Raw genomic sequence first — 13,960 nt, forward strand, 5'->3', positions numbered from 1 at the left:
AGAGGAGAAACAAACCAGTCATTTTTTTATTTATAAGAAATAACTTCCTTTAAAAAAAAAGAGCTTCTATTTAAAATAAATATTCACAAACCGATAGGGGCCTTAAATAAGTCCATGGGCTGTTTCTTTAAGCAGATAACTGTCTATTTGTCCTTTTCTTTGTTTTTAAATTTTTAATTATTTATAGAAATTCTCATTTTGCATAAAATATCTGATTTTAAATTATATATATGCAAGATCTTACACTGTGATACATTTGATGCTTTTGATCTGAATTATCAATAATTATTTTATTTTGATTGCTAAAATTTCCGAACATTGATGATAATCCGACATTATTGTATTGCATTTAGAGATATAAAAAAGTTGTTTCACTTTCCATCGAAGACGGTACTTCTCAAATTGTAAAATTTTTTACGCAATTATTCAATTTATATTATGATTTCTATATTGGAAGCATTTTCTGCAATTGAATCTCTTAAGATAGAGATTTTTAAAAATGTGAATGGTATTTAAATTTATAATTTGCAATTTTTATAATTTGCCAAGCTTTATATCAAAAATTCGTATGCACTTTGAAAAAGAAGAGACATATCCTATTAATATATTTTTGAGAGGGATTCATCAGTCTCACGATTTCAGCTTTTAATTTTTGCTACATGTTTCTTGATGTCGAGCTTATCTTCATCTGGCTTACAAAAATGAATAATTTTAGGAAGAACACTGTCCTATTTTTTTCATATATTTCATTAAAGCAAGCAACGGTATCTAATTACATTCAAGATAATTACGATATTGTCTGTATTGGTATCTGTTATACATAGATGATGGCTTTAATTTTGATATTTCGAAATTTCCAATAGTATTATTCATATTTAAAACCATGTCAAAGCAACGGCGGAAAAAAAAAGCAAACACATCGAAAACCAGATCAAGAAGCAAAATTTCTAAGATTTTAAAGGGGACTAATTATTTTTACTATAGTAAAAAGATGATTATTCCAATAGGAATATTCTTCAGTCATCAATCATCTCTAATCAAAATGGGAAATACGCATTCTCTATAATTCCTCTAAATGCTCGCCAAGTTTCCCTGCCAAAGGTAAGTAAGCTCCAATAGAACCTACCTATAAGTAAGTGCAAATAACATTGTTTAATAAGAACAAATTTTCACAATGTATAGTCTATAGCTATGTAAAGCATTCCGGTGGAATTCACTTAGTAAATGTTAAAGAATTGAGAACACCATCAACTCATGCAAAATATCGCATGTTTTGGGGGGAACAGATGCCTAAAGAAATAGCTGCCATTACATAAAGAGTGTTAAAATCTGATTTCTCAGCGCCTTTGTGGAAAATGAAATTCCTTTTAGAAGAGAAAATTACTGAGATAAATGAAAGTTAATGCATTTGTTCAACAAAGAAGAGAACTTTTGTCAATTCTTTACGAACACAATCTAATGAATTGGGAAAAAATTTTTGTAAGAAAATTGAAAGATTTTGGAAAAAATTTTCAAAAAAGAGAACAACCTTTTTATTTACATGATTAATAAAATTAACATAATTTTTATGCTCGAACTTTATTTACTTATGTTGGTTTCCTTTTCTTTCAAGGAATTGAAATATTGATGAATTAGCGAGGCAATGTTCTTTCTTAATGTAATTATTAACTGTAATATAATAAAATAATTTTAGATATGGATGAAAGTGCTCTAATTTTAAACGAAACTTAAGTGTTTTGAATAATTTAAATGTTGGTGAAAAATATTGTGTAATTATTGATATTTTATAAATTTGGTTACTTATTTAGTTATTGCCCAATATAGTTCATTTCATCGGAACACGCACTTTGTAATCAATAAATACTAAATTAATGTTGGTTATTTTTCTTTAAACATCCTGATAAAGTAGTTATTTTTTAAGATAAAATTTGACTACGCACCCTGTGTATGCTATATAAGAAAATAGTTCTATAATGAGTAATTTGTCCAGATCTAACATTTACTGCTTGATTAAGTGTCAATTTTTTAAAAAAATATCTTATCTTTTGGAATTTCGATTGGCTTGTCGTCTGTTTCATATGAGAAACTATCCCTCCCCCACATTTCCATATTTCACAGTGTCGTGAATTCGAAATTTACCTTAACATCGATTTCGGTAACAAGTTCTTTTGCATCATTGAAGGGTTTTTTTTTTTTTTTTTTTTTTTTTTTGCATAAACTTGCTAATTAAATTAATGTAATTTTGAATTTTATACCAAGTAATTAATGAAAACAAAAACTTAAATTGTGGAATTTAATTTAATAAACCTGAAGCTTCCTCTCTTTTTAAATTATCAATGTCTTGTGTTTTTATAAATACTTTTATCCAGTCGTCTTATGCATCTCTCAAATAGAATCTTAGAAGCTTCGATTCTATTCTTTAAGCGAGCGACACTTAAAGATTTGAAAGATATTTCTTGAAGACATTTTTAAAGTTTTTCTCACCGAAAATTATATGTTCACAAAAATAAACTTTTTTTTTTTGTGTGCACTAAGTTGAAAAAAATTAGCGGCCATTAACAAAGAATAGTTACTACATGGAACACTGAATGTCTGCAGATAAAATGGTCAATTCTAGATAGTGCTTCTGCTTTATAGCCCCTCATATTGTAATATCCTTAACTTCTGATATCTTGCAATTAAGTTCTCCAATTATAATTTCAGATATTAGTTTCTCACTAGATCTTTAAACTTGTAAAAAGTCCAAAAAGCTTTTATTAATTTTGTATTCCGACCTTATTGGCAACAAATTTATTGAATGAAACATATCTAATTACATGAATTATTTGTTCTATCAAAATTCTAAATTTGAAATCATGAAAAAAAATGAGTTTAAAAAATAATCAATAATATGAGGTTTCACGCTTTGATATTGCAAGTCTATTATCACAATTTATATATTTTTTTCGAGAAAGTGACTTTGTCTTTTTTAGCACTCTATTTACATGCTGTTATTCCATAGTGGGATGAAATTCAGATAGTAAATAAATTATTTTTAAGAAATTACCTTTATTATTCTCAAGCAACTTGTACCTTTAAAAATAAGTTTTATCAAGCATTTTAGTGATTCTTAGAAGATCTTTCGGCAGTTAAAATTCTTTGGGTAACCGCAATTATAATTTTGCAGTACTTTAGTCTTTGGTTCACTTCTAGCCATGAATTATTGAAATTTCGTAACTTTAAGTGGGGAGTTTCCAACTTTTTAAACCTTCTTTTGAAATCCCACAGTCGGGAGAAAATTTTGAATCAGAAGTAATAAACGCAGCTTTTTGAAATAACGTTATACTATAAAGCTTTCTATCGTACACAAAGCAATTCCTATAGATGCTGTTCTATTCCTTATCAAGCTTCACCGTGCGTGCTGTTCTATGCATTATATTCTGCGATAATTTTTTAATAAAACAAATTATTTTATACAGTGCTTTTTTCGAAATTATGAAAATGTATTATATTTTAAATGTAATGCATTTTAAGTTTGTTCTAATGTAAATGTAAATTTATTTAGTAAATTTATAGTTTTAAATGTATTTATCTGTAAACAAACTAGATTCATTTATAAAACAAGAACTTAAAATACAAAATTCTTAAATATAAAAATTTCAAATAGATACATATTTATCCATGACGTTAAACATCTCTTGTCACGTCATCTTTCACAGGTTGTTTCGTTTTAAAGCAAGGGCCACCCTCCGTATACCTTTAAGCATTGTGATACACAAAATTGATACTGTGATCACCCGTCAAACATGCCACTCTTTTATAAATGTTTTTTTTAGACATGAAACAGTATAAATACGAACTATAATTTTTTAGCCAAGGAAGAATTTGATATGAATATATTATATATATAATAATTAATATATCAATATTTTTCTCACATTCACTGACAAAATGCTGCCTTCAGACAACTGCTCTGGGTACCCACTTCCTACTGTTTATTTTTACACCGCTTAGTCTTTTCATCCCATTGAATCTCAAAAATTATATGCAGTAATTCTGCAAGTGACGTTATAATTAATTCCTGGCAAAATGAATCAAGTCTTTGGATTTGTTGCACTGTTAAAAGCAGCCTCTGGGTCGATTTCCGTCGCTGCCATCTGCGGGGCCAACGGAAGGCTGGTGCATTTCCGCACCGCATCCGTCGGTCGCGAACTGGATCGATGTGTATAATAGATATCGAATATGCTAGTTACAGAAATTATTCAGTTTTTTTTAAAATATCATTTGGTAATTTTTTTCCACTTCAAAAGACCGATGGGCAATGAACATGGTTCCGTTTTCTTTATCTTGTGCAATAATAGCCGGTTTTCGCACGAAAGGCGAAATGTCCTATCGTTGGTTTGGTAGGCTTGATCCATGACCATCATGCGCACTCATAACTGTCTTCTTTCCTCTCCCCCACCCACTTATGGTTCCTGCCGAAATTTCCTTTGTTAAAAATCATGAATCGATTAAAAATATTTCGATGATTTTTCTATAGTATGATGCAGATAACTTCATTTAAAGGTTTTGTGGTAAAGCTGTACTTTGCAGCACTACTCGTTTCTGAACTGGCGAATTCGGTACTTGCTAATTTGCTTTTCCATTAATTAGCTTAGCAAAGTTTTGAAATATGTTTCAATGAAGTAGTCGGAAATTTAAATAACAACTATATAATTTATTTAGCTAAAGTTATTAATAAAGATGAATATGTGTTGACCTAACAGAAAGGTTGCGGGATATTATGATAATATTGTAAGAATAAATATTACAGAAGAGGAAGCATTGAAATTTGAAATGGACAAGGAATCTTTGTATTGGGCCTGGAGCACATTTGGCACAAATATACTTTGGAAAGTGAAAGTGGGCATCTTTGAACCATTTTTTGGAGATTTAATTAATTAAAAATTAAATGAAGTTTTGACGTTTTCTTCCTAAAACTACTGAAAATGTTATAAAACAAATACAAGCTCTATACTTACTTTTTCACATTTGAAATTCAAAAAAATTTTCTTATCAATAATATTAATTTAATTACCGTACAGTTGTTTGCCTGTTTTTAATTAATTTTTTAAAATATTTTTTAACTTATTTTACAACAATATACTTCATTGTTGTAAAGAAACTCGAATTGTTTTTACTGTTGCTACAAATGTTTCATGCTGGATTTTTCTTTCATTGTTGTTGATGACGATATTAAATCTGTTGTTTTTCCATAATGATTAGGTTTAAGTATGTTTTTAAAAAAACTTTTTGAGATTTTCTAATGCTTGCAATTTTAATTTAATTTAACTAAAAATTTAACTTTAATTAATTAACTTTATAATACTTTCATTTAACTTTAAAAGTAAGCAATGATGAAAGTGATGACAATGATGATTTTACAAGCTTCTTTCATGGCTTCTGCAAGAGCATTTTTGTGTTTGTTGAAGTTGAATTTACAGTTCAAATTTTAGATAAGATGATAGAAAAGTAAGAGATGCATAGCACAATAAACAAAATGATGTAAGGCTTCTAAAATATTACATGTTATACGTCTATCAAAATTTGGAATTTAAAAATTATTTTCTGAGGAAATCATTAAAAGGAAGCAGTATAAAATATTTCATTGAAAATTTTAGCTATCATCATTCCCGACCAATAGTAACAAATAAATGAATAACACCAGAAAAGTTTATTTTGATGCGAGGTTAAACGAAAATTAAAACTTTAAACTAAATCTATCAGAATAAAATAATCGATCTAAAAAGTGAATATGTTTTTAAAAAAAAAGAAAGAAAAAAACTACTACAAAATAAGGTTTTATATCGCAAGAATTAAAATCAATAAATCAATGATTTCCAATCATGTTTTTAACGGGAAAGATAAACTGGAATTACCGATTTGATAAACATCATATATGCATAATTTCACAAATAAATGTTCTATTCTGATAGATTTAAATTTTTAATTTTCGTTTTACCTCGCATCAAAATAAATGATTTGATGATATTGCAAAGCATCGTTAAAAAATTTCATTATTAATTTTTTTTAATTCCAAAATTGAGAACAAAACAATGCGACTTGTACCATTGGAAAATGTACCCATCAAGTAATGCTCGCCCCACCTTCCCTGTTGCTACATGGTCTCTATTTTCACTATTTTCAAACCTAGCCCAATTCTACTAACCAATTCAGAAAAACCTAGTCCGCCACTGCGTGTACTTATAATACCGCCCCCACTTCCCCTCATAAAGGGGGGAAAATAGATATAGTATAAATTTTTGTATAGTTTCCTCAACTGTTAATAAATATCACTTGTTACTGCTTGCATTTAAAATAAAATGTTTTTATTATATTTGTGGAATGATGCATATTTTAAAGGCATTCATTTATTTGCACTTGAAGTAATAAAAAGGAAGGGATTACGAATAGTGCGAGCGACAAGGAGCCTAATTCTACTAGCCAATTCAGAAAAAAATCTCGTTTCTTTTTTTAATCCGAATATACATATATTTGAACAATAATGTATGATTTTTGGAAGGGAAGACTAGATGCTTTTAATCTCACTACGCTTGTTGGTATTTAGCACTGACTATTTGTTTCTTGTCATAATCAAAATTATCATTATGTCTTTTAAGAAATGTTTCGAACATTTTAAAATAAAACTTAGAAAATGTTCACAAACCAGATGAAAACAATCTTTCCAAGAAAATATTGATTTTACGCTTTAATAAAATCAGAATTTGCTCTGTGGGATTACACTATTACGATATTTATTTAAAAATAATTTACTTGAATTATATCTAAATATTATAATTTATGTTACATTGGTTTTAACAACTACCATCGCAACTGCGAAAAGATCTTTTTCAGGATTGAAAATAGTAAAAAATTACTTGAGTGCGAGTATGATTCATATTTCCATAGTCATTTTATCTATCGGATCTGAATTAAACGAAATAAAAATTAAATTATAGTATGATATCATCAATAAATTTGCCTTAAATAATGAAGGAAAATCATGTAGTAATTCCCATATCAAGATATTTTATATTGGTTCTTGTGCCATAAAACCTCAAACCAAACCAAATCAAGATATTTTTTTCCATAATTTTATGAATCAATCAGTTTGTTTTTCAGATTTATTAATGGTACTTTTTACAACTGAAATATTAACTTTGATAAATAATTCAATTATTTTTATATTCTCATGTATTACTTTAATTCTTATTACACTTATTTGTGCAATATAATAAATTGTGAACTGCAATAAAATTATTATTTTATTAAACGGTGTTTGTTTCAAAGCCCTGAAAATCATTCAACATTTCCCCTGGGAAAGCTTTTGTTCGGACCTGCAATAATGTTCAATACCTTTCCATTAAATATAGAATGGAGGAACTGAAATGTAATGCCATTTAAGCGGATTGAACTGGGTATTTTATTTATCGTGAATTTTATTTATTTACTTCATATTCCGGAAATTGTTCACGCGTGTGTATGTGTGTGTGAGAGAGAGAGATTAAAGTAGGTTATGGCGAATGTATTCAAAGAAAAAAGCTGAACAAATGAATTTTTTTTCCTACATGACTTTGAATTTTATTTATTACATATTTGATTTGCAGATCATACATATGAAACTTATTTTGAAACTTTTTCCCTCCTGATCGAAGTAATAAGTTCTTAGCAGTTTAATTTTTATATACAATCTATTTCAATTAGTTTGTTCATATATATATATATAATATTATCCAGGCGTTGAAATAGCCCGAGTGTTGCTTTAAATTGAGACTTAAATATAACTAGATTAAAAAATTATCTAGGCTTTGATTTTTCCCATTTCCAAAATGTATCACACGAAGTGTTGGCGGTCGCCAAAGAACCCTTAGCAACCCTTTTCCCTTGGCGATGGAAGGTGTTTACAATTGATTCTGAGTTCCTGACGCGACGCATTGTTGATTAGCACTAATCGAGATAGTTGAGTAAAAAATTCGCACGCAGGACAGAGTTAATGGGTGAATAAAGCCCATCCGAATAATTTTTATTAATTTTATCTTTTATTTATATTGCTGCTTGAAACTTTTTTTAAAAAAACTTGTGTATACCAGACGGAAACAACAACTGACGTTGTTTCCGTGTATCTACAATGAGGTCATCGGAAACTTTTTAGGTCTTACTCGCTCTTATCATGGGTGTACAACCGGATTCTGGTGAGTAATGTACTGTTGTAAGAAGTACTTGATTAAATTCTTAACGAGTCATTTTTACATCTGAAAACTGAAGTAATCAGAAATGTACAAAACATGTTATCTGTTTATAAAAATACTATAAAATTTAAAATTGCATGCTTTGATCTGTTTTAGTTTTGTATTGAAAATATATGTTGTTTTTGATTAAAAAAATATGGCATACACATGTAAGGAACTGCCATATTAATTAATCAGAGTAAATTTAGTAATGATATACATTAGAATATTTAAAATTTATAGTAATATCTTATAAAGTGAAATTTGACCTGAATGAAGGCTTCTTGAAACAAATTCATTGATATAGATTTCTAATTCTGAAGTCATGTGTTTTGATACGAGGAATTTATAGAAATTTTAGTTAATTATTTTAATTTGTTATTCTCTGCATGTAAAATTTCTTTGTCCCAAATTGGCCATTTCATGAATACAGTGGCAGTTATTTACTAATTAAGCAGAATTTATATGTTTGTTATTGCTCTACAAGCTAGATCAATTGACTGAGAACTATGAAATTTGGTACAAATATACATTGGAAAAGGGAATGTGTATCTTGGAATGATTTTTTTATTGAAATTTTAATTAGGATAATTAAAAAAATGAGATTTTGGCATTTTCCTGTGATAACTTCCAATAATATTGCAAAAAAAATGATTCTGAATCATTTTAAAATTTAAAAAATTATTATTTCAATAATAACAATACAGCTTGTGCAATTATTTTTTTAAATTTTTATGTATATTTGCAAACAAAATAAGTTACATAATTTTAAGTAATGTTTTATAGTATTGTGATGAAATTGAAACCATTTTCTTTGTTTTATCAAATTTATTTTTGAGATGACTCTGTGGAAGAATTATCTGTGAGACTTGCGTGAGGAAAAGGAGATACAATACTGCAAGAAACAATTAAGAGATAAATTACCCAACTGGTATTGTTTTTAATAATACTCGAATGATTCTTTTATTGTGTACGTGAATCTTTCTAAACACGCAGGACTGTTAACATAACACAGACTTAATGTCTATCTCACCCTTATTGTCTAAAAATACTTTATTGTGGGAATTATAAGTGTTAAGTTATATATATGAATTGGATTTATATTAAATACAAGTAGTGTTATCAATAAAACTGTTAGTCATCAATGGCAACTGAAAGGAAGTAAAAGAAAAAAAATCTCATTCATATTTTTTATTTTATTTAAATCTAAATGTTTATCATTACATACTATTTAATAGTCAGTGCCATATGCTAAAAGGCTGTGTCATTCTTAATGACAAAATTATTTATCTGCTATTCTTTAAAGTTTTTAAAATTCATACCATATTTTTGAACACAGATAATATTTGCTTTTATGTACTATGGATGTATGTAGCTACTTTTTAATTTTATCTTACATTCAGTACTTGTTTGTGTAGCTGGACTAATTTATGTGAATAATCAGTTCATAAATAATATTTGTTTAATGAATAATATTTGTCTGCATGTATTACAATGATAGTCTTTTTTTAACTAATATATTTTTTTATAAAATCATAAAAGCTTAATTAATATATAAATTTCCCTAACTAATGTAGCATATACCAAGTGAAATATTAAAAATTAGCTGCATTTGGCAACTGATGATTGAAATGATTGTATAATTACCATAATATTATATCTTATCAGAAAAAAAGAAATTATTATTTTGAATTTTATTTACACAATATACATAAAGCATTATGATTCCTTAACTATGCTTGCAAGGTGATGAAATTAAGTGGTGAATGTCAAATCTAGTTTTTGAATCTGAGGTCTCTGTCAAAATCTCTGTTTGTTTTGTATTATCCTTTGAAGTGGTGGGAGCTAAGCCATCATTGATGACACATTTATGATTCATATGTTTTCATATGAAATTAGTCCCATGTTGAGGTTTGTGGACTCTTTTCTTTAAACAATTACATTGACAAAATCAGTTCTGATGTTGATACTGGGAATTCTGTTAGTCTTATTTTGTAGTATCTTTTAAAAATGAAATATTGTAGATAGCAAGTAACTATTGATGATAGATTTAAAGATCATGAGATTTTGCATGAAACAAAGATTAGTGAAATCTTACCAGTATGTGGTTCTGAGTCTTTGATTTCCCTGACTGTTTTCGATGTAGATAGTTGTAATATAAAAACATTTTTTATTAAAATTATTTATTATTTTTTAAATAAAAATATTAGTGATTGATTATCATATATAAAATATTTATTGCGAAATTCTTGCTATGTCATTTAACTTTTTTGTTATTAACCTGATTCAACTTGGCTATAATTACTAGATTTTCAGAAGTCAGATGGTTCATATATAAATTTCCTTTTCAGTTTCTTAATACAAATTACTTTGAGAATTCACTCTTTTTATTGCCAATTTGATCATTGTGTAGAGTTCATGGATATGGAATTCATTGCACACTTCAATTTTGGCAAATATTATAATTTATATTTCTTTATGTAACAAACAAGTTAACAATTATTTATATTGATTTTTTCTTTTACTTCAACTCCGAGATATTTTATTTCCTTTTTGATTTAGTAAAATGTTTTTATTAATTTTTATTGATTATTACTAAGACCAGATTAAGGTTAGTTGGGAACTGTAGACAGTTTAATTTCAGGGACCTGCCCTCTTCTATCCCTTTTCTCTTCCCAAGCCAGATATTTTTAATTGATTTTTATTTAATATTCTTTTAAGTAATTAAAACTTCTTATGCATTCTATATTTGTATTTAAAAAGATAGAATCAGTTAAAAATAATATTATGGCAAGTTGAGGTAACAAAACATTTTATTGTTTCAGTATTTTATGTATAAAAAAGTATATAACTTTTAAATGAAACAGTGTTAAAAATTACAGTGTATTTTAACATTATTTTTAGACTAGTAAAACATTATGGTTAATGAGCTAATAAACCAATTGCTAAGATTTGGATTACAATGAGTTGGAAGTGACTTACAAACATGAAATAAAAATCTAAGAAAAAGGTTTTGAAATTTTAAAGATTTATGATTTTTTATTTGAAGAAGTTTGATTATATAGCCATTGTAAATCAAACATGAAATTTATTTATCTTAAGTATCGCATACGTAATCAAGGTCTTGGAGCACTGTAACTTCTAGAGATCTTTATGCATTTGTCTACTTTATCTATTTAATATACCATTCTTGATTATATGCACATGTAGACTGATCAACACTTTTATAAAGTTTTATGTGTAAACAGATCTTGTTTTTTGCACCAACACATTACTTTCAAATCTTCTTGTTTCTCCTTAATAGTTTATCCCTAATTTAGTTCAGCACATTATAGAAATCCAAATCGTGGAACAAGTTTTAATCAAATTTTGCTGACAGGTACTGTGAAGTGCAGCAATGATCTTGTGACACTGAATTAAGTTATTTTTATGAATTAAAAACTGTTGCCATTTCAAAGATTAGGTAAGCCTTGTCATTAAAAAAAATTATTTCAACTTAAGGAAAAGATTAATTTTCAATAAGTTTCAAAAGTTGATTGATGTAACTGATATCTTATTTATAATGAATAATTAAGACATATATTTTTAAAGAATTTTATTTATAAGGTTTTTTTTTTTTTTTTTAAACTTTAAAAATATTGTATCCGTGTGCGCATATGTGCTTCAATTGGGTAAAAATTTCAGTTCTGCTTTTTTTAAATAATTATTCTCTAATGATATGAATTCAGACTTCACTTTAAAAGTTAGTATTTTTTCTTAACATCATAGAAAATAGAGAACTTGTAACTTGCTATCTTGACCAGAAAATTGATTATATATATATATATATATATATATATATATATATATATATATATATATATATATATATATATATATATATATATATATATATATATATATTTTCTAGCTTATAACATTTATACCATGTTGTTATTAATAATTGCTCTGCCATACAATACTAACAACCTTTGTTGCATTATACTATTTCACATTTTGCAAAAAAGTACTGAAGCATAAAAAAGATTTTATAACAATTAATCGCATTTTCAAGGAATATAGGTGTCTGCTTGTAAAACTTGCTCTAAAGAAACAGCCATGGGAGTTCTTTAATGATCTTTATTATTCATAATTTTAAGAATATAATCCAATGTTTATCTGGGTATCTTTGTCCAAACTATGACAAACATAGTATAGCATACCAAATTTTAAAAAAACGTTTTGAGAAACTATGCGCTTGTATTGTTTTTGAAAGGAATTTGTGGATACAGCATTTTCATTCCATGGGGAAAAAATAGACTGCACAAATCAGAAGTTAAAATAACAGCAAAGTATTTTTATTATTTCTAGCATGACACCTTTTTAGAGCATAGATTAATTAGTAAATATTAAATATTTATATCTTGAAAATAGTTTCATCTTTGGCAAAGCCATGTATATCAACTACAGCATAATAAATTTATATGCTTCTAATAAATAATGAAAAATTACTTTTTAAATCATATTCTATTTTTTTAGATTTGACTCCAGAAGAACAGCAGCTTTTGGCTGATATCAGACGAAGAAAAGAAGAGTTGCTTCGAGAAATCCAGGTGAGAGATTCGTAGCACAATTTTTTTTTCTTCTTAGCAATGGAAACCTCTTGATATAATCTTGATTGCTATCTGTTTCTTAATTTTATTGTGTTTGACTTTCTCAAATATCACAAATAATGTCTTATTTAAACAAGAATTTTTTAAAATTGATTTTGGGTGTTAATGTTGATTTCATAAAAGAAATTTGTTTAAATATATCAATCTGAGTTCAATATTTTTATGATTAAGGGTTTATGGTTACCTTTTAAGGTATGATTAGATTGCAGAAATCAATTTTATAATATAGCTATGGATTTTGTAGAGTTATGTTTCTATTTTCTTCCTCAGTTGAAAATTTCTACCTTCTACCTATTTCTGCCTACCTATAAGTTTTCAGACTTATTTGGGAGTGCAAAAAATAATATAGTTGATTTCTGTACAGTATATACTTTCATTTTTTTTAATGTTGATTTCATAAAAGAAATTTGTTTAAATATATCAATCTGAGTTCAATATTTTTATGATTAAGGGTTTATGGTTACCTTTTAAGGTATGATTAGATTGCAGAAATCAATTTTATAATATAGCTATGGATTTTGTAGAGTTATGTTTCTATTTTCTTCCTCAGTTGAAAATTTCTACCTTCTACCTATTTCTGCCTACCTATAAGTTTTCAGACTTATTTGGGAGTGCAAAAAATAATATAGTTGATTTCTGTACAGTATATACTTTCATTTTTTTTAATGTATATTTGCTACAAATACTCCAAAAGTATGTTTGACTGTTGTATGATTTGTTTTCCCAATTGTTGAAATAAAACATTAAAAATTTTCAAGCATAATACATTTTTTAAAACTCTAATGTGTGTTTTAGATCATCTTTTTGTTATTCTATGTGCCATAAAAATATAAATAACATTAATTTTCTGCTATTCTTCTGGTTAACATGACTTTCAGATATTCTTTCTTATATCCTTTATTTTCTGTATATAGTCAGTCCTTATCATTAATTTTTGTAGTTTGTAATGTGTACAGATTAAAATAGAAGTGAGAAAGTAAATTTTCTTTATTATTGATTTAGTAAGGAAAATATTACTCATAACATTATAAAAGGTTTAAGTATAATTTTTAGAATCTCCTT

General features: G+C 27.0%; 1 protein-coding gene across 4 annotated transcripts in view; it reads left to right on the forward strand.

Annotated features, from left to right (window-relative positions):
• Positions 1–13,960, forward strand: part of LOC129989224 (cytohesin-1-like) — a 49,862-nt gene that overhangs the window by 2,659 nt on the left and 33,243 nt on the right. For 3 of the 4 annotated variants that reach the window (XM_056097602.1, XM_056097601.1, XM_056097604.1), the window contains exon 2: positions 12,765–12,838. In XM_056097602.1, coding sequence (XP_055953577.1) covers positions 12,765–12,838 — 74 coding nt within the window. Of the gene's footprint in view, positions 1–7,905; positions 8,211–12,764; positions 12,839–13,960 lie in introns of those variants that run through there. The other variant, XM_056097605.1, reaches the window with a different exon arrangement.

Source organism: Argiope bruennichi, chromosome 10 (genome assembly GCF_947563725.1).
Source record: "Argiope bruennichi chromosome 10, qqArgBrue1.1, whole genome shotgun sequence".
Lineage (NCBI taxonomy): Eukaryota > Metazoa > Arthropoda > Arachnida > Araneae > Araneidae > Argiope > Argiope bruennichi.